The sequence below is a fragment of the Phodopus roborovskii genome, unplaced genomic scaffold (assembly GCF_943737965.1).
Source record: "Phodopus roborovskii unplaced genomic scaffold, PHOROB, whole genome shotgun sequence".
NCBI lineage: Eukaryota > Metazoa > Chordata > Mammalia > Rodentia > Cricetidae > Phodopus > Phodopus roborovskii.
Genome location: NW_026125052.1, coordinates 32,884,970 through 32,906,386, shown reverse-complemented (window position 1 = coordinate 32,906,386; position 21,417 = coordinate 32,884,970). Strand labels below are relative to the sequence as shown.

The 21,417-nt window shown below is 53.5% G+C and overlaps 1 protein-coding gene across 1 annotated transcript in view; it reads right to left on the bottom strand.

The window, feature by feature from the left end:
• Positions 1 to 21,417, bottom strand: part of Ccdc40 (coiled-coil domain containing 40) — a 39,001-nt gene that overhangs the window by 13,012 nt on the left and 4,572 nt on the right. The window contains 10 exon segments of the mRNA XM_051181619.1: positions 2,646 to 2,828; positions 2,916 to 3,159; positions 6,056 to 6,177; positions 9,127 to 9,249; positions 9,407 to 9,564; positions 13,666 to 13,885; positions 13,971 to 14,054; positions 15,295 to 15,462; positions 15,590 to 15,609; positions 17,689 to 17,821. Of these exon segments, the coding sequence (XP_051037576.1) occupies positions 2,646 to 2,828; positions 2,916 to 3,159; positions 6,056 to 6,177; positions 9,127 to 9,249; positions 9,407 to 9,564; positions 13,666 to 13,885; positions 13,971 to 14,054; positions 15,295 to 15,462; positions 15,590 to 15,609; positions 17,689 to 17,821 (1,455 nt within the window).

Below are 21,417 nucleotides of genomic sequence, written 5' to 3'. Positions count from 1 at the left end.
GGTGGCGAACGGGCTGAATATGCTGCCTCTGCCACTGCCATCGGTAACCAGTGGGAAGCACCCTGGTCTCCCGGAACCCAGGGACCTCGGCTCTGCCTGCGTTTATAAGGAGACCCTGCACCGACACCTGACCCCCTTACCCCTGCGGCAGCCCCACCACCCTCTCTGATCCTCTCCCCACCCCAGCCGTCACCGGTGGGTGCACAGGGCATTTGAGCACCCAGAGTCCACTTCCAAAGGTTCCACTTCAGCTGGGAAACCACAGCGATAAAGTTGTTAGCCTGAGACTCTTTACTGCCCTCTGCTGGGAAGAGGCGGTGATCGTCCATGCCCAATCTAGGAAGGGGCAGGGTGGGGGACCTGGCAACCAGGAGACCTCAGGGGACAAGTCCAGCCTGTGTAACCGCGGGGCCAGGCGGGCTACTCACACTCACCACGCTCCTGGGACACCTTCTCCCTTTGCCTGCCCTGCTCCCAGGGGAAGGACCTGAGCTACGCCGGCCTGAACATTCCAACGAGACCCCTGTGGGGTCAGGGGGCCAGGTGACAAGCAACCATGCCTACTCCTGACAAGAAGCTACCGTGAAAGGAAGGGGCAGGTGACAGGAGAGACAGCTGAGCCCACAGGGTCAGAGGCTGGGCACATGGAGCTAGGCAGATGGAGGACGAGGTTCTCAAGGGAGCTGGGTTCGGGTGCTGACTGCAGAGACAGCCCTGTCTGACCCTAGGTGGACCCCTATGATCGCGGTCCTCAGTCATCAAAGTCAGAGATCTATCCTACCATATGAAGAAGCAAAGAGAAAATTGAGTGGAGAGGGGGGAAGGCTGGGGGTGGGGGGGTGGGAAATCACGAATAATTCCAGCATTTGAGAAGCAGAGGCATGCAGATAGCCACGGGTTTGATGCCGGCCGGCATGTACCACATAGTGAATCCCGGGACAGTCTCAGCTACAGAATGATGCAGTCTCAAGAACCAAGGAGGAAGGAAGGAAGGAAGGAAGGAAGGAAGGAAGGAAGGAAGGAAGGGAGAGCAACATTCAAGCAGTGAGTTGCTTTTCCAAAGGCAGGCTCCCACGTAGCTGAGGAAAAACCAAAGCCCTTGAGTGAATTTTCAGGTGTGCGGTGCCCCCAGGCTTTTGAGGTCACAGGCAACACTCCTGGGCAAGCCAGCCTCCTGGGTGGCGGCTTCTGCTCAGGACTGGTGGCTTAGCAGCTTGTCCTTAGAGTGTAGACATTTGCAGACCCCAGCATCTGCACAAAACTGCACTGAAAAACCCGAGTCAGCCTGGAGCCTCTAACAAGAGACCGGTCAGTCATGGCGGGACGCTCTCGCGGCGAACGTCATGCAGAAATGAAGGTTTACGTTGTCCAAGAATGCATAACAGCAAGGGCAAATGTGTTAAAACGAAAAGCAGAAAAATCCAGTGAGTTCCAAACAATGGCCGTGCACCTTTCTCTCTGTGACACAGGTCACTGAAACTGACACAAAGTAACCAAGTGAACCCAAAACCAGATGCTAAACAAGAGTGCATGAGGGTGTGTCCGTGTGCGCATGTGCGCGTGTGTGCCTGTGTGCGCGTGTGTGCCTGTGTGCGTGCAGAAGGGAAGAAATCTAGGAGTGGTTTCTTGGATGGGGGAACTGCAGGGTCTCACGCCTGCTAGACAAACTCTCCAGGTTTTCAACAACAAGAAAGTATTAGCTGGATCAGTCATCCCAGCTGCTCAAGAGGCTAAGTTGGGCATGACAATCACAAGTTTGAGCCTAGCCTGGTCTACAGAGTAAGTTCAGGCCAGCATAGGCAACTAGTGAGACCCTGTTTCAACATTAGAAGAGGGCTTGGGGAACTGGGACAGGATGCGTCCCACGGCTCAGAGTCCTGCGTGCCATCACCAGGGCCTAATAACCTGGGCAGGGCGGCCCGGGCCGCTAACCCTAACACTTAGATTACAGGGTAGAGGCAGAGGGTCAGAAATGTAGGGACGCACGCACACACACACACACACACACACACTACACACACACACTCACACACATCTCTCTATACATACACACACATCTCTCTATACACACACATCTCTCTACACACACACATACACATCTCTATACATACACGTACACGCATCTCTCTATACACACACATCTCGCTATACATACACACACACACACTAGTAGTAAGTTTGAGGCTAGCTGGAGCTACATGAGATCCTGTTTCAAAGAAGGAGGATGCAGAGCACTAAGGGTCTTTTAAGGGTGTGGTGCTTGCCTGGCATGTGCAGGACCCTAGGTTCAACCTCTAGCACTATAGAAGCTAAGTCAATTAAATTATAGGGTTGGGTGTGGTGGCCCACATCTTTGATTCTGGCACTTGGGAGGCAGAGACAGGCAGACCTCTCTGAGTTTCAAGGCCAGCCTGGTCTACATACCAAGTTCCAGGACAACCAGGACCACATAGGGAGACCCTGCCTCAAAAAAAAAAAAAAAAAAAAAAAAAAAAAAAAAAAATTAAATAAATAAGTAAATTATAGAAATTACTACTTTGACAGCTAGAAACAAGGTCGTGAGGGATTGCCCCAGATACCCTTTGTCACATGACTCTGGCTGCAGCCCAGCCCAGCCCCTGCCCAGTCAGCTGGGGACCACCTACCAGGTTGGTATTTTCCTTCTGCAGCTTCCGAAGGAGCTGTTGAAAGTACATGGTCATCTTGCTGGAGGTCCCGTGTTCCTGCAGCTTGTCCAGGATGGAGGCGTCCATCTTGTGCCGTAGCTCCTGCTCTTGATGGACAGCCTGGCGGGCAACCTGGAGTTCGTTCATGACCCCTGACTGTTCCTGCAGAGGAAGAGCCATGCTTGGGGTGTCCTCCTATGGGCTGGCTGAGAGCAGAGGCCTGGGGTTGGGGGCCGTGCCTAGCCTCACCAGGTAGCTTTTGTTGAGCATTTCCTCCGTGTCCTGCAGGGCGAGCTGGTAGGTGTTGAACTCGCTCTGCAGAACCTCTTGCTTGTTTAAGCACTGGGTGGTCATTTTCTGTATTAACATGGCTTCAGTCTCTGAGCGGTTCAGGAGGCGGGCCAGCTTCTCATTCTTCTCTTCCTCCTTCATGATGGACCTCTTGTAGGCCTCGATCTCACCGTCTATGGACTTGACCTGATGCTCACACTCCCTGCAAAACCAGAAGAGCAAAGCCCATCACGGGCTAGACACGGGAGGGAGAGGGATTCCATACACGGAGGAATGATGTGGGGACACCAATTTGTAACTGCTATTTATCTTTTTGGATGTGCGACTTCTAGTTTGCTTTTCTGTCGCTGTGGTAAAACGCTGACCAAAAGCACGTTGGGGAGGAGGAGAGGGTTTGTTCGCCTCACATGTTACAGTCCGCCATCGAGGGAACTCAAGATGGGAAGCTGGAGGCAGGAACCGGAGCAGAGGACGGGAAGGAAAGCTGCTCCCTGGCTTGCTCAGCTTTCCTTCTTACATGACCCAGGACCGCCTGTGCAGGCGTGGCAAGGTCTGCAGTGGGTTAGGCCCACGCACACCAGTCGTTAATCAAGAAGCGACGGCCCAGGAGCCAGTCTGATGGAGGCAAAACCTCAGCTGTGGCTCTCGGGTGTGAAACCGACAAAACCCAGCTAGTCCAGTGTGTCTGTGTACGCGTGTGGGTGTCTTCCGCAGGCCCTCCCCACCCTACTTTTTTTTGGTGCATTACTTATTTGTTGTGTATGTGTCCATGCACGTATGTGATGCCTGACACGTGTGTGGGGTCAGAGGACAACTTGTGTCTTTTTCCCACTGAGCCATATCTGTGGCCTAAATGTGTGCCCTAGGCTGGTCTCAACCTTGTGATCCTTCTGCTTCTGGCTCTAACACATCCAAACAGCATTTGCCACTACAACTGGCTTACATTTTTAATTAAAAATTAGTGACGTTTTGTGTAGAGTCAGGTATGCATGCCACAGAGCACGTATGCAGGTCAGAAAACAGTCTTTGGGGCTGGCTCAGTTCTTGCCATCAATTACGCGGGTCTTGAGGACTGAACTTGGGGGTAGCGGGTGCCTTTTACCATCTGAGCCATCTTGCTGGCCCTACCTTAGTTTTTGAGGCAGGGTCTTTCACTGAACCTGGATCTTGGTGATATGGCTAAGCTGGTTGGCCAGGGAACCCTAAGGATCTTCCTGCCTCCTCCATCTCCTGAGTCCTGGGGTTTTAAATGTGCACCTTAGCTGGAGAGGTGGGCTCAGTGGCCGAGAGAACCAGCTGCCCTTCCAGAGGACCCAGGTCCAATTCCCAGCACTCATGTAGTGGCTCATAACCATCCATAACTCCAGTTCTAAGGGACCAGATGTCTTCTGGCCTTTGTATACACTGCACACATATGTATTGTACAGACATACATGTAGGCGAAAGACCCATATATGATAGATAGATAGATAGATAGATAGATAGATAGATACATGATAGGTAGATGATAGGTACTATAAGTAGTTGTAGGGCACTTGCCTAGCATGCATGATGTGCTGGACTCCATACCAGAGGCCACAAAACAAGCAATTCCCCCAACACACAAATCCTGGATTAACAGAAATTCTGTGTGTGTGTGTGTGTGTGTGTGTGTGTGTGTGTGTGTGAACATTCCTACCCTTTCATCCTGAGAAGTCTGCTGGCAGTATCTTACCTTTCTTATTTAAAACAAGAATTTTAAGAGCCCCATTACGTAGCCCTGGCTGGTCTGGAGCTACGTGTAGACCAGGCTGACTTTGAACTCACCACCAGGCCTGGCCAGACTGCCTTTAGATCTTCTGGATGTACACCCAGCTCCACTGCAGCCACAGCGAGCAGCCAGTGTCCTGCCAGGCAGGCCCACACAGTCTCATTTGTTGGTGTCATTTTTGGAGACAGACTCTCAGTATGACACCCAGGTAGGCCTTAAATTCCTAGGGCCAAGTGACCCTCTCGGAATATGACCTTCTGCTCCTGGGGCCTTTGATGTCAGTTACAGCCAGAGGCAGAGGCCCATTTACTGGTTGCATGGGCAAGTGTGCGCATGTGTTGCTAAAATCTCCACTGGAAACTCTGTGAGTGCATATTTTAAAACGCAGGGCATGGTAGCACACACCTTTAACCCCAATACTAGGGAGGCAGAGGCAGGTGGATCGTTATGAGTTCGAGGCCAGCCTGGCCTACAGAGCTAGTTCCAGGAAAGCCTTGGCTACAGAGGGGGACTATCTCAAAAACAGGCAAGCAAAACCATAAAATACAAGACACTTATTTTTCCCACAATTTAACTAGAGTGACCCTAACAGGTAAGAATACACAAGGTGCCTGGACTTTGAGGTGCCACTGCGGTGTGTAGCTGTCACAGTCCTCTTTGTGTGTTCTTTGGAAGTTCTGGCTTGAGCATGAGAAGGAAAAGCTGCCTGGCACCTAGCAGTCAAGACAGGCCCAGGCTCAGCCTATATAGCCGGAAGAAATGGATAATCTAAATCCAGTATTATCCTCATAAAGATGTCTTATGTCTTTGTTTGCTTTTAAGTGAGCAGTCATATATACCTCAGCCTGTTTGTCCCCAGTGCAGGGAATAGAACCCAGGCTTTGCATGTACCAGGTAGGCCATCTACACTAAGATGCACCTCTGATCTTTACTTGTGTAGCCCTGGCCATCCTGGAACCAGGCTGGCTTCAGACTCACAGAGATCTGCCTGCCTCTGCCTCCCGAGTGCTGGATTCAAAGGTGTGCGCCATCACCACCTGGTCTTTATAATTTCTTTAAAAAATTAAAAATTATTTTTATTCCTCTGTGTGTGTGTGTGAGAGAGAGAGGGGGGGGGATGAAAACAGGGTTTTGGCTGGGACGGGGCCCTAGGGCAGAACAATCCAGAATAGCTGGGGGAAGGACTGGGGTTTTCTGCTCAGATGGTGAAATTGTTGTCAAAAGGACACCTTTGTCTCCCACACATAAACGACATCCTTCCTGGAGCCCTGCAGGCAGTGAAGGGTGGGGGTGGGCTCCACACCCGCCCACGGGCCGGTCCACGGGCAGCCCCTTCTGGGGGTGGTACCTGAGCGCATCCAGCACGGTCCTGTACGCCTCGTTACGGTGCTTCATGCCCACTAGGCTGGTGGTCCACTGCTGTAGGATGCGTTTCTTCTCCAACGCAATGATGTCAATCTCTGTGGTGGCCTGCAGACAGGGTGGGACACAGAGACAGTGGGAAATGGCGGTGGGAGCCACCTTCTGCAGCCTGCCTCCCCTCCACCGTGACCTTTTCTTGTTCTTTCTTTTTTTTCTTTTTTGTCTGTTTCTCGGGGCAGGGTTGACCTGTGTAACACCCTGGCTGTCCTGGAACTCTCTCCATGTGCATAGCAGCCTGGGCTCGGACGCAGAGATCCACCTGTCTCCGCTGAGATTAAAGGTGTTCACGACCACGCCTGGCACCTCAATTGTCCCTGACCACAAATCAGCAGACGGGCACCAGCAAGTAGAGAGTCTCCAGGCAGTTTTTAGGGCTCAGTGCTGGGGGCCATCAACTATTTCCCTCCACAGCAGTGCCAAGACAGGGCCTCGTGGAGTGGGTGGTCATAGATGGGGCTGGGGTCACGCCCCTGCCCCTCCTCAGTTCTTGCCCAGGGAGGGACGTATTTGAGTCAAGAATGACCAGGGCCCCCGGGAGGGCACCTGGCTAGGATAAGCAGGCCGCCCCACCCCGTGCTGGGGACCAGGACGCAGAGCTAGGCTGTGGGGCGGGGGGTTGGGTGGGGGACAGGAGAGGGCTCATTCCTGTGGAGGCCAGAGGCCGGCCTGAGGTGTCGTTCCTCAGGGACCGTCCACCTCTTCCTGAGTCAGCGCGTCTCGCTGGCCTGGAACCAGAGAACCTCAGGGACCTTCACGTTTCTGTCTCCCCAGTGCTGCAACTGTGGCCCCTCCAGGGCCGGGCTTTTGTACCAGTGCTGGGGATGGAATTCAAGTCCTCATGCTCCAATGGCTTGCCATTTTATTGACTCAGCTATCTCTCCTAGCCACAGCCTGGCATTCCCCCCCCACCCCACCCCCAGACAATGTTTCTCTGTGTAGCCTTGGAGCCTGTCCTGGAACTCGCTCTGTAGACCGGGCTGGCCTGGAACTCACAGAGATCTGCCTGCCTCTGCCTCCTGAGTGCTTGTGGTGGGCCATCACCACCTGGCAGTCTGGCACTTTTTAAAACACACACACACACACACACACACACACACACTGTGCACGTCTCTGTACCCACAACCTTAGAATGAAGGTCAAATGGCCTGTGCGTGGTCTGGATTGAGACACCGACAGCCACAAGGCCGACCAGGCACCCTCCTGGATCCCCCTTGGCAGGAACCTGCCTAGAGCCACCTCTCAGCCACCTCACCGGTTCACCCCAGCAGTGGCTGTGTGTGTGTGGCTGTGGGCCTGACGATGTCTGAATGCTGGGAAGGAGAACTGAGCAGACCCCGGAGACTTCACTGAGGGCAAAGGCAAAGGGTGCCAGCCAATAGAACAAAGGAAGGAAGGAACCCCGATGGGCGTTAGTCAGGAGTCCGGGGTCATCTTCAGCTCCAGGGCAAGTCTGAGGCCGACCAAGGCACATGAAACCTTGTCTCAAAGAAAAAGAGCTAAATCCGAAAAGGGAAGGGTCTGGAGGAGGGGCCACACCAGGCGTGGATTAAGCATGGCCATCCATAGAAGGAGAGACAGCAGAAGACACCCCTGCCACTTGGAGCACAGCCACAGGGACTCTCTGGCCTGTGGACCTTGTCACAAACCCGCTGCACTCTGGGCAAGCCTGTCCTGCCAAGCCCTCCTTGGAACACATTCCACCCGACAGAAGGAGGGAGAGCCAGGTGGGGCCTCCGGGAGGTGCCCAGTTATTCAATGCTGGTCTGCACCCTCTGGGCTGCACTCTGTAGGAGCCCGCGCTCACACTCCCGTGCCCCGCTCGGACTCCCGTGCCCCGCTCGGACTCTGCCAGCAAGCGGGGCAGCTTCACATGTGGCCCTTGTTCTTGTACTGGACCAGGAGCCAAGGGCCTCTTCTCTCTGTAACCCGCAAGGCTGCACCATCCCCGTTTATCAGGGGCGGTAAGTGGGCCTCGCCCTTTCTTCCTTCTGTTGGTGGCTGCGTTGGGAGTGGCCCCTGACCCTTCTCTTTAGGGACTCTGTGTTTTTATTTTGAGATGGGGGCTCAGGTAGCCAGGTTTCTATGTGGCTGAGGGCGATCTTCAGCCTCTGATAGCCCTGCCCCTGTCTGCCCCTGTCTTCCAAGTGTTGGAATGACAGGCATGCATGCATCACCATGCTGGGCTTATGAACGGGGACAAAACCCATGCCTTGTACATGCTAGGCAAACATTCTGCCAACTGAGCTCCACACACCCAGCCTTCAGACTCTGCTTGGGGTAAAGACTAAAAAGACCCCTTCAGCCCTGGACTAGGCACAATGATTTTTTTCCCCCTGCTTCTTCTGGTAACTCCTCCTCAGCACCCACCCACCACCATTTATAGGGTCTGTTCATTTGTTTGGCTTTTGGTTTTGCTGAGACAGGGTTCCTCTGTAGCCCTGGCTGTCCTGGAGCTCACTCTGTAAACCAGGCTGGCTTTGAACTCATAGAGATTCCCCTGCCTCTGCTTCCCAAGTGCTGGGATTAAAGGTGTGCGCCACCACCATCTGGCTTTATTCTCAATATTAATTTTGTGTGTATGGGTGCTTTGCCTGCCTGCATGTCTATGCATGACCTGTATGCCTGGTGTCGGAAGAGGCCAGGAGAGGGCACTAGATTCCCTGGGATTAGAGTTAATAGATGGTCGTGGGCCACCGTCTGGGTTCTGGGAATTGGACCCAGTTTCTTCTGGGAGATCAGCCAGCATTCCTAACCATTGAGCCACATCTCCAGTGTGCCCCCTCTTTAAATGTCTGATTCCATGCGGGATTTATTTTAGTAGTTGGTATGGGTTTCTCCAAAAGCCAGTCGCTGAGGCTCCTAGCAGCACTGAACACACAACCCCATCCTCAGCCCATTAACAATCTGCCACATTTCCGCGTTGATTGGGCTGACTGCCAGGCCAGGGATAGGTGACAAGGGGGCTTCTGTGCCCACTGGCTTTGGGGGTACTCTTACCTCGCTCACTGCTTTCCGTAGAATCCGAGTGTCCTCAGCCTGGGACACGTACTGAGCCTCAAACAGGGAGATGGTTTCTTCCAGCTGGTGGGCCCTTTCGGTGAGCTGGTCCACGAAGAGATCCTGACAAAAACAGAGGAGCCATAAGGAGCTGTCCCCAGCCGAGGGCACACCCCCCCCCCCCCCCGCCAGCGTGGCCGCCAGCGTGGCCTGACTGAGCACTTCCTGTGGACCGGCGTGGGTTCCGTGGTGGTGAGCTACGCACCGCTTACAGGGTTACCTGCTTTTTCTTCTCTATCTCAGCACGCATCTTCTCTGTCTCGGTCTTGTTCACCACCTGCTTCATCACGCGGATGTCATCACGCACATCCTGGTCTATGTTCTGCATGTAGAAGACGTGCAGAGCCAGGTTCTCCATCTCGATCTGCAGGGCCGCCACTGTGGAGGAGGCGGCGGTCACGCACTACCCCTGCGCTGTCCTAGGGCGTGGGACCTTTTGGGACAGCACTCTACACTGTACCTTTGTTTGCGGAGACTCTTGTATCCCTGGCTGCCTGGAACTGGCCATGTAGACCAGGTTACCTCAATGTAGACAGACTTTTCTTTTCATTTGTGAGATAGAGTCTCTTCTATATCCCAGGCTGGCCTCAAATTACTGGTCCCTCCTGCCTCCACCACCTTCCCAGTGCTAGCATTATAGGCATATGCCTCCACATCTGCACCGCGGACTCCGTGTGTGTGTGTGTGTGTGTGTGTGTGTGTGTGTGAGTGTGTGAGTGTGTGAGTGTGTGTGTGTGTGTGAATCCATGTGTTCACCTGTGTAGGAACTAGAGAGATAGAGGCCAGCTGTCTCCCCCATCACTCTCTACCTTATTTGTTTTTAATTTTCTTCTTCTGCCTCTCTGTCTCCGTCTCTCTCTCTCTCTCTCTCTCTCTCTGCCTCTCTCCCTCTCTGTGTGTACCACATACATGCTTGGTGCCCTCCTAGGCATGAAGACAGCACCAGATCTCCTAGAACCGGATTCACAGATGGTTGTGAGCTGCCGTGTGGGTGCTGGGAATTGAACCCAGGTCCTCTGCAAGAGCAGCCAGTGCTCTTAACTGCTCAGCTGTCTCTCCAGTCCCTACCTTACTGTTGAACAAGACCTCTCACAGCATCTGGAGCTGCCTGATTGGGCAGGGTGGCGAGCCAGCCCTCCCAGCACTACAATTACAAGTGGATAGCACTCTGCCCAGCCTCGCAGGTGGGCGCCTGGCGTCCAGACTCAGATCCTCAAGCTTCAACACAAAGAGCTGTTTCCCAGCCCCCTCTGCTGCAGAGGGGCTTCTAATATAATCAGAGGACGAAAAGGAGCAAGAATACATGAAGTAGTCAGACGCGGTGGCGGTGCAGGTCTACATTCCCAGCACTCAGGGAGCAGAGGCTGGTCACGAGTTCTAGGCCAGCCAGAACAGCACAGTCCGACCGTGTCTCAGAAAAGTATATATATTTATATACGCGCATTCCATTCCCACAAGTCACACGCCTGCCTCCTAGCGCCACCACCGTTTAGAGACTGGTGCTGGGCGAGGCCCTCTCACAGGTCTCTTAAGAGTGAGCTCCCCCCTCCCCAGCACAGCAGGCAGGCTGACCCATGGCGGTGCAGCTGCAGGGGTGGGGTGGGTGGATGGGGCTGCCTCTCCGGCACAGTTCCAATGGGCTCCCTTAACACTCACAGGGGACTGGGTGAAGCTGGGATGATTCCCTTCAGTCAACGGTTGTCTGCTCAGGCTGCGGGCTAGCTTAATGGTAAGCACTTGTCCAGCAGGTTTTATAGCCCTGGGTTCCAACCCCCACCCCCTGCAGTGCAAAAACAAATAAGTAAATGCCAGTGGTTATAAAAAAATGTATCAATAGAAATAACCACCATAAAAATCATCCCAGGTTAAGAGCACTGGCTGCTCCTGCAGAGGACCTGGCTGTGGTTATCGGTACCAACATGGCAGCTCGCGACTGTCTGTTACTCCAGGTCCAGGGGACCCAAACACTTTTCTCACCTTCTGTGGTACCAGGAATGCACGTGGTGCACACACACACACACACACACACACACACACACACACACAAGAGGAAGAAACAGGCAGGTTTCCACTAGTCTGAGGCCATCCAGGTCTACAGAGTGAGTTCCAGGGCAGCCATGGCTTCACAGTAAGACCCTGTCTCAAAACCAGACCAAACCACACATACTCGTAAAAACAGAAATAAATCTTTTAAGGAGTAAGAAAACGATTTTGAAATGGATAGACAGGCAGACAGATAGATGTGTGTAACGGCACAGAACACTGCCTGTTCAAATGGTGATGGGTCTCCACGGAAAGCTGCATGAGAGAAGAGAACACCCTAAAATAAAACGCGGGCAGTCCCGCGGCACTACAGCACAGCCTGGCTTCTGGAGGGCCTCCCTCCTTCCCAGGGAGGAGAACGCAAGGCTGGAGCTGGTTTGGGGTACCTTCGGTCCATTCCAGCCCCTCTCAAACACAGTCTAACGCTTCCTCTGGCTGCTGGAGGTTTCTTTGCTTCGTGTTTCAGTGGCGCGCCTGCACAGAGCCTGCTGCCATTTTCTCCTGTATCTGGGCTTCCTTCACCTTTGTTGAGCTCCTGGGACCGGACTGGACCATGGGGTCACTGCTGTCAGTCAGCATAGTGTGGGAGCTTTTCACCTGTGATGTCGTTTTCTTCTGTTCTCCCTGTCTGCCTGGTTCCCGCCCCGCCCGTCACTGGGAGGACATAGTCCTGACTGTCCTGCAAGGAGGTAAATGTCTCCTGCTGATGCCGCCAGGACCTCAGTGTGGCCACTGAAGCAGGGCTCCTCCCTTCATACCTGAGCAAGCAAGGGTGTATTTCACACTCTTTCCTAGGCACAACAAGGCCAACTTGTCTTTGCCAGGTGAGTGACTGAGTCAGGGCTTCAGTTATTCTTCTAAATTCTCATTCCTTCAAGTATTAGTGAACATAAAGTTGGCTTCATGGTTTAATTTCCAGGGACCCATTTTCCCTCTCCGGAGAGCTTGCTTATTTCCCGGGGTGTTTGTCTTTTGTTGGCTGGCTCATGAGATGGTCCAGCCCTTCAGGGAGAGAAGCCATCTACACTGTGAGCCGTGACAGATGGGCCCCTGACAGCATGATGCTCCTTCTGGCCCTGAGGCTTATGGGGCCACACAGCAGGTTTGTGGCAGGGCTGGGCCGGCAATGTGTGCCTTCAGCGTGAGCCAGGGTCTGCAGTGTTGGCAAGTGGGGCCCTGAGTTTCAATGCCGAGTTCTGCCTTTGTTGTTTTCTCTCGATTTGGAAGTAAGCAGGGAAAGTAGGGAGAGGTTCCTCATGAGCACTATGGGTTGAAGGTGTCCCCTAAAATACAGTTGCTGGAAACCTGATCCCAAGTGCAGCAGTGCAGGGAGTTGGGGACAGATGGGACATGCCCAGGTGGCACACCTTCACCCGGGCTGTGGTGGATGGATTCCTGTAGCGTGCCAAGGGACTTGAGCCTGCACGCCCGCCCCCTCTCTCGTCTCTGCCCTTCAGCCAGCGCTGAATCACAAGACGTATGCTGGACGTCTGGTTCTCCGGAACCGTGTGGCTGATAGTTTGCAGAGTGCGCTCCTGGCATGCTTGAGGCCCTGGGTTTGGTCCCCAGTGCTGCACAAACCAGGTCAGGGTCACCCTACATAACAAACTTAGGGCCATCCTGGGCTACATGACACACTGCCCCCTAAAATTAAAAAAAGCCATCAAACCAACCAACCAAATACTGTTCACTGCCAGCGTCCCACTGGGAGTCTGTTACAGAAGCATCCAAACGGAAGACCGGAATCCCCCACCGCATTCCTCAGGGTCCAGAAGACATCTTGCTGGGAGAGACACCAGGGCTTTCTCTCGTTTACTTTCAGGGCGTTTTGCTATTATTTGAGTAATGGAGTTGACAAAGAAAGTTGGAAACATCAGAATACACAAAGGACGACGAATAACTATTGGCGCCAGTCGAGAGTGTGGCTGCTCACTGTTGTCTACTCGGTGAGGGTGGTGTGTGTCTACACTGTTCATGATACGCACAGCACCCCCTGATCCCAAGCTACCTGGTTTTCCACTCGGCTGTCCCTCAGACCCGTTGGCTGCTGCTGTCTGCTTTGGGGCTCTGCCCTGACCCCCTCTCCTGCCAGCAGCATGGCCTCTCCCCTGTCTGAGCTCCACGCCCCTGTTACGCATCCTCTGGATTCGCCCTTTGGACCGCCACAGGCCCTCCACAGGCCCTCCACACTCCCCGTTTGGAGTCCCTGCACCTGACCCCTGTTAGTCACAGCCTTTGCTGCCCTACCCAGTGAGGGGCCTTTTCTGGCATTGCTGGGCCTTCCTTTCCTAAAAAAAAAAAAAAAAAAAAGTGGGAGCCCCTCCTGGACATGTAATTGCTTTGCCGGTATCTTCAACAACAACGCGTGGACACACACTTAGGAGATAGCCACGGAAGACTTGGCCCCAGGTCCTCGGGGTTCACAGGACGACTTACACTTCCTTCGTTCCTCGTTGACAGTTGTGCAGGTCTTGTTGTAGAGGGCCCGGGTGGTCTGCAGCTCCTCCTCCCGCCGCCTCCTCTCGCAGGCAGCCAGAGAGTGCCGGTCATGACTCTTCTCCAGCTGCATCTGCAGGCGGGCCAGGTGCTGCTGGACCCCATACAGGTTCACGCCCAGCTCCTGCCTCTGGACTCGGCTTTGCTTGGTGGCCACATCCTGTACCAGAGAATGAAACAGAGTTGAGGCCGACCCTCGGGTGTGCACTGGGCTGGGAGGAAGACAGGGACCCATGCATACGCACCAACTCTTGGATGTCCAGCCTCAGTTTGTCCATCTGCCGGTTGAGGTAGCTCTTCAGGGCCTCCTGGAATCTGACCATCAGGGGCTAAGACAACAACAGAAAACCATAAGCAGTCGTCCCAAGCAGGGCTCGGCCTAGAGGTCCAGTGGCTGGCTGGCACTGTCTGTCTGTCTGTCTGTCTGTCTCTCTCTCTCTCTGTGTGGGGGTGGGAGTGGATGGGGGTGGGTATGTGCAGACACTGATGATTTCCCAACCCAGGCTCTTCCTGTGAAAGCCACAGTTCCTGGCACCTCCTGGCTGATGCCAGACACTGCAGAGGTTTAGCCGAAGGGCTGTTGAGCTGCTGGGGAGGATCCTTCCAGATTGGCCAGCAGCAGTCATCACACTGGTGTCAACTGGGGGCTCAGAGGATTTTCCCAGTGCACCCTGGGCTTCCTGGAGCTCTGCAGCTCTCCAAATGTGTCACTCAAATCAAATCTGCCTTTCTCCTTTGTTTTGGGTCTGGGACAAGGACCCTTGGTGTGACTGCCAGGCTACAGTTAAGTGACGTGAACCCTGCCTCTTTCCAGTAACCAGCATAGTCTGGATGCATGCGGTTCTGGCTATCAGGACATGGGTGGAAGCCAGAGGTTTGGCTCAGTGTCCTACAGCGTCCAGACCCCTCACAGAGGACAGTCAGTCCTCAAAAAAACAAAACAAAGGAGAAGGAGAAGACCCATCACAGTCAAGGGCGGTGTCCTGGTTAATTTTGTTTGTTTGTTTTGTTTTGTTTTGTCAATTTGACACAAGCCAGCCATCTGAGAAGGGGGAGCCTTAGTTGAGTAAGTGCCCCCCACTAGGCTGGCTTATAGGGGCACTGCTTGATGTGGGAGGGCCCAGCCCACAGTGGATGGTGCCACCTCTGGGGTAGGTGGTTCTGGGCTGTTTAAGAAAGAAAACCGAGGAAGCCACTAAGGAGCACCAGCAGGGAGCATCAGCAGGAGCACCAGCAAGGAGCACCAGTAGGGAGCACCACTAAGGAGCACCAGCAAGGAGCACCACCCCATGACTTCCATTCAGTCCCTGCCTCCTGCCTCTCCGCCTTGAGTTCCTGTGCTGCCTTCCCTTCATGCTGGACTATATTTAACTGTCAGCAGAAATAAACCTGTTCCTCCCCAGGTGGCTTTTGGTCATGGAGTTTTATCACGGGAACATAAACTTAGTAGGTCAACCGGGAAACCAAGTAGGAGGCCTAACTATTGTGCAATGAGCCCGTGCAAGCAGCACGGGGCAGTCGACTGGCCCCGGCGATTTATTTCCCCCGGCACAGGGCACGTTTTCTTACGTGGTCTGGGTCCAGCACCACCAGTTGGGTACTTTCGTCGTCTGCCTCGTCACTTCCTTCAGACACTACTCTTTCGACCGCGGTCTCTTCCGCGGTCTCTTCCTCAGGGCTGGCGGGCTGGACATGGTCTCGAAACTGTATCCGGGTTTCTTCCCGGGGCCCAGGCGGGGGATGCACTGTAATAACAGCCCGGGAGAGAGGGCAAATGTCACAGAGGCTTGACTGTTGCATTCTGGGGAATAAGCATCTCGGCCCCACCCTTGTAGGATGTATTGACAATTATGAAGAAGAGTCTTCTAGTGGCGGGTTCTCAGGCTTAACCGTGGCAACAACCATCAGCGACTCAAGACATTCTACAGCACGGGCCGGGGGATGAGACAGTGACTCACGCGGGACAAGTGGAAAGGAAGGAGGCGCCTTACTGTGGGGCTCTTGAGTTTAAAAAGTTAAAAAATAAAAAGGAATGGGGGAGATGGCTTAGAGGTTAAGGCTAGCCTCGAACTCACAGAGATCTACCTGTCTTTGCCTACCAAGCACCGTGGGGATTAAAGGCGTGGGCCTTCATACCAGCTGTCAAGCAGAGTGATTTTTATCTAATGTGACCTGCTGCTTAGGGAAGTAACTGGAACACGGTAGGTACTCAACAGATCTCCAGCCTAGAGTGGTAACTGGAACACGGTAGGTACTCAACGAATCTCCAGCCTAGAGTGGTAACTGGAACACGGTAGGTACTCAACAGATCTCCAGCCTAGAGTGGTAACTGGAACACGGTAGGTACTCAACGAATCTCCAGCCTAGAGTGGTAACTGGAACACGGTAGGTACTCAACAGATCTCCAGCCTAGAGTGGTAACTGGAACACTCAACAGATCTCCACTGATTACATGGAGCAAATAAAATACTTGGTCAAGGCCTGCATGGTGGTGCACACCTTATCCTAGCACGTGGGGCCTGGAGGCAGGGGGATCGGGAATTCAAGGCCAGTCTGAGGCCATACCGGGCTGTGTGACAACCTGTTTTGATTTTTATTTCATTGCCTTTTATTATGTGTATGGGGTGTATGGGCCCATGTACACTAGTGTAGGTGCCCACGGAGGCCAAAGGAGTCAGATCCCCCAGGAACTTGAATTACAGGTGGTTGTGAGCTGCCTAATGTAGATGCTGGGAATTGAACTCAGGCCCTCTGGAAGGGCAGTGTGTGCCCTTAAATGCTGGATCATCTCTCCAGCCCCAATGCTCTGTTTCAAACAAAACAATCCATACAAGCAAATAACAGCAACAAAATATTCAGGTAGAGTCTGGTGATGGCAGCACACACCTTTAATCCCAGTACTCGGGAGGCAGAGGCAGAGAGGCAGACAGGCAGAGGCAGGTGGATCTCTGCGTTGGCGGCCAGCCTAGTCTACAGACTGAGTTCCAGGACAGCCAAGATTACACAGAGAAACCCTGCCTTAAGCCCCCCCCACCCCAATACGATGTTCAGGGAAAACTATGAGGTTGTGTGAGCTTCAGGGCAGGGGTTGGTCCAGCAAATGTAATCTCCTGGGTGCCTCATGGGAGGGGAAGAAGGGGCTCCTCCAGGCCAGCTGGCAGACACTGCCTCACTTAGGAAAACTAGCCACATGCCTGGTGAATCTGTCACTCTGTGCCATGAGGAACTGCAACCCAGGCGTGCGTGACACGTCCTCCCCCGGGCCCCAGTCACGCAGCCATCCCACAGGTGGGCTAATCCACTGGATGGTGGTGAGGGCAGCGGCTTGGATTTACGTGGGGGCTCATGGTTCACGGATCCTCCTGCTTCCGCTTGCGCTTGCGCATAGCTAGGACTACAGTGGGAGGCACCACGCCCATTTTCGTGTGCGCCAAGCAAATCCCACCACTGAGCTCCTTCCCTACCTCCTGACCCATATTTTCTTTCTAAACTCGGCTGGGCCTGCTATTTCCATGTCACTCCTAGATAATGTGAACTGAACCACTCGTGCGTTTGCGTCCTGGGGGATAAGCAGTCTCCTCCCCCCGTACCCCCACCCCCCTGCACTCAGTGCCAGAGTATCAGAGTCAGATGAGGACACAGATGTGCCCTTCACACTCAGCAGAGGTGACATGTGAGGGGAGTTGCCCCAGGGTTCCACTTTCTGAGGCCAGGAGGCAGCTGGAAATAGGCCGGGGGCTGGTCAGGGCTCTGGGTGCTGGGACCTCATTAGAGAACGCTGCTACTTCAGTGCCTTGATGCAGGGACTGGCTGGGGTGCCCAGTAAAGCCACCTGCATCCGCTGAACACGCTGGCTTCAGGGAAACGAGGAGGTGGGTGTGGCCGCTGTGGCCACACCCACACAGAAGGGAAGGTGGACTGGCTGAGCCGGTTTCCACGACAACCCTGGCAGATGCATGGTACCTGATGGTTGCTCTGCCTCTGGGTGGAAATCATCAGCCTCCGAGGAAGCCAGGCTTCCCATGATGCTCATCCTGAAGCGATGTCTCGTCCCCATAGGAAAGACTTTCTGAGTAGAGCACTCTGGGGATCTCAGCTACAGACAGAGGGACAGAAACAAGTCAGTGTGGACTGCTGTGGTTTAACTGTGCCCCCTCCTGAGCGGGGCTCTTCGTGCACCTGGACAAGATGCTCTGCTCCACTGCCCAGATGCCAGAGGCCGGAAAGCATGTCCTGAGCGCACTTCTCATAGGAACACACCTCTGCTCTCCGTGCTCTCACAGGGGCCTCTTCCATCTGAACATCCCCCCTTGGTATACATATTCGCCGCCCCCCCCCCCGGCCACTGAGACAAAGTCTCCTATGTAGCCTGGGCTAGTCGGGTACTTAAAACCCTCGTGTCTCAACCTCCTGAGTGCTGAAATCACAGGCCTGCACTTACACACATACGCGCACACGCACGCATGCGCGCACGTGCACGCTCTATTTTTAGCTTTGGAAGGGACTGACTGCTGCAGTTACTGAGATGGGCTGCCCTTACTGCTGCAGCTGAGGTAAATGCTGGCCCAGAAACTAGTGAGATGGGGATTCACCATTCCATTTATGAAGAACAAAGTACAGCTGTCATCTCTGGCCACGAGCCCCAGATGAACCCCCGTGAAGTAGGGGAGGTAAAACAGATACACAGATGCCAAAGGCTCCCCAAGTGTGCGCATCACCGAAAGGCGGGCTCAAGGCCCTCAGCCTCAGCCCCAGCCCAGGCCCGTCCCCACTCGCAGACTCTCTAAGTTGCTTCCAAGGCATCCAGATCCCAAGGGACATTATGGAAGGCACAGAGGCCAAAGGCCCCAGGAAGGGCTTCTAAAGAAAACCTAGCGGGGTGTCTGTACATGCACTGACCCTCAACAATTCTCCAACTGCCTGCAATTCTGTAGGCTGAGGGCCAGGATGCAGAGATGTCTTTGAAACATTTACTTCAGAGAATTTTCTAGAAACTAGACCCAAGGCTGGAAACTGGATAAACAGAACAAGTTACTCGCAGGTCACCCACACAAAGGTGAAGACATTGCTTGGCTGTTGCCCTCCTCACCAAATTCACAAAATGTGTGTGTGTGTGTGTGTGTGTGTGTGTGTGTAGTTGCTTTGTGTTGTTGATTTGCCATGCTGGCATTTAAACCCAGCTCCTCACTGTAGCCTGGCAGGAAACTCTACCAAGGAACTGCAACGCAGCCTGCAGGAGTGGGTTTGAGCAGAAAGCATGACGGGGGCTCAGCAAACATGGAAGCCTGCTAGCCTCCAAACGTAGCAGCTCTTTGCTTTCATGGGGTTGGGGGAGGAGGCAGGCCCATAGCTTCATGGTTCAGGACAGTGGCTTCAGAGCAAAACCAGTGGTGAGGTCCTGCGCAAGGAAGCCACTTTAACTCTGTTTCTTTTTTAATAATGATTTAAAAAATGTGTTTGATGCCAGGTGGTGGTGGCATACGCCTTTAATCCCAGCGCTCAAGAGGCAGAGGCAGGCGGATCTTAGTAAGTTTGAGGCCAGGTTGGTCTACAGAGAGAGCTCCAGGACAGAGAAACAACTGTCTCGATAAATGGAAAAAAAAAAAGTGTGTGGGTGTTTTGTCTGCATGTACACATGTTCATACATACATGTGTGCAGTGCCCACGGCAGGCAGCCAGAAGACGGCATCAGATCCTCCTGGAACTATGGCTATGAAGCCACCATGCGTGAGCTGGGAATTGAACTAGGCCTCCCCCCGCCCCTGCAGCCAGTGCTCTAACCACTGAGCCAACTCTCCGGCCCATTTTCCAGTCTCTTCATCTGCACAGTGGAGTCCACAAGGGTCCCCCACCCCACAGGGCAGCTGTCGGGATCCCACAGCACAGACACAGCCTCAGTGGACGGACAGCATTGTGCACAGCCTGGGCAGATGCTGAGGAAATGCTCCAGCCCCCTCTCTGCTTCCTGAGCAATTCACACCAAGTGCGACTGGGCCAGGACAGAGGCTAAAGAGGGTGGGGGGTGGTAGAGGCGAGGGGGTGTAGTCTGTGGGAGGTTGGCCACACCCACACTATTAACTACAGTCAGAGGACAGAGCCAAGGCCTCTCAGCTCTGAGGTCAGGGGAGACTCCTGTTAAGTGTTGACACTGATGTGTGCTTGTATACAACGCCCAAAGTGCACATCTCCACACGTGTCTGAGCCCAGGGTGTGGAGGGACCTGGGGACAGGGACACCCCAGGGGCAGCGATCACTCATGTACACAGATCTTGCTCTCTGAGTGATTTTCTGTTAGGAGGCACCCGATTCTGGCCTTCCCTGGAAGCAGGCATGCCTATGGCGTACAGACATACACACAGGTCAAACACATATGTGTATGGACACATAAACGTGAATAAATAGAATTTTAAAATTGAATTTCTATAGATTTAAAATGCTTAAAGATTTAAAATAGAAATTACAAACATAATAAGGTGGATGCATTTGAGGTCAGCCGGGACTATATAGCGAGATCCCGTCTCACTAAATAAACAACTAAACAGATGGAGAATTATAATGGAACACACGTGACTGACATCAACCGTTGGCTGCCCCGTGCCAGTGCACACATGCCCCCCACACACACACAAACAGATAGAAAAGAAAACCCATCAGTATTATCAACTAGAAAAACAAATGTCATACAGTCATCTCAGTAGACACAGCATAAAACTTGAGAAAATTCAAAGTGACCGTTCCACGGAAAAGCCATGGCACCTAACGAGGCAGGAATGAAGGAGCCTCCCCATGCTGATGAAAAGAATCTGCCAGAAGCCCGGGGGCACCGGCTTCCACAGTGGCAGAGAGAGCTCTCAGGCTCCCGCAGCCTCCTGCTGGAGGGCTGGCCGACGTGACCAGGAAGGGAGGAGAGAGAAAAGGTAAGGTAAGGGACCTGATGGAGTCAAGCACTCTGGTTCTCAGAGGACGGACCATCTTCGAGAAAAAGACTGGATTCTAGCAGGCCACTCTAAAGAACAAGGAAGCTTAACAACAATTTAGGCTGTTATACACACACACACACACACACACATACACGCGCGCGCACACACACACGCGCACACACACACGAAATAAAACAGAAACTTTTCAAAACAAAACAAACAAACAAACAAAAAAACCCACCAGCTTGATGAGTCCCAGGACAGCCAGGAAGAAACAGAGAGACCCTGTCTCAGAACAACAAAACTGAGAAGTTACTCAGGGAGAAGTCACGTCGGTGGTGCACACAGCTGGGCAGAAAAATGAAAAATGAGACACTCTAGATAAATAATAATAATCATGCTGGGTGGTTCTGCCCAGGGACTCAATCCCAAGCCTCCTTGGATGGAGTGCTGGAAAACCTACTCTGCAAATGGCCTGTGATCTTCTTACGACCAGGGAGAGAGACAGGGCAGTCACGGCACTGCCAGTCATCACCAGACATTTGGTAAGCTGCAAAATGAGACCTGAGAACTTCCAGGAAATGACGGAGAGAGAATTGCCAGATTTTCCCACTGCGGTGCTGGGGACCCAACCCAGGTCTCCCAGCCTGCTAGGGGAGCCCTCCACATCCCAGCCCCAGTTCAGGCTTTAAGGGCTCAGCCATCCTGTAACTTTCTGCTGTGGACCAATTTCCTCAGAACTGAAACACGCCCTCCTGTAGGCAGGCTCTCT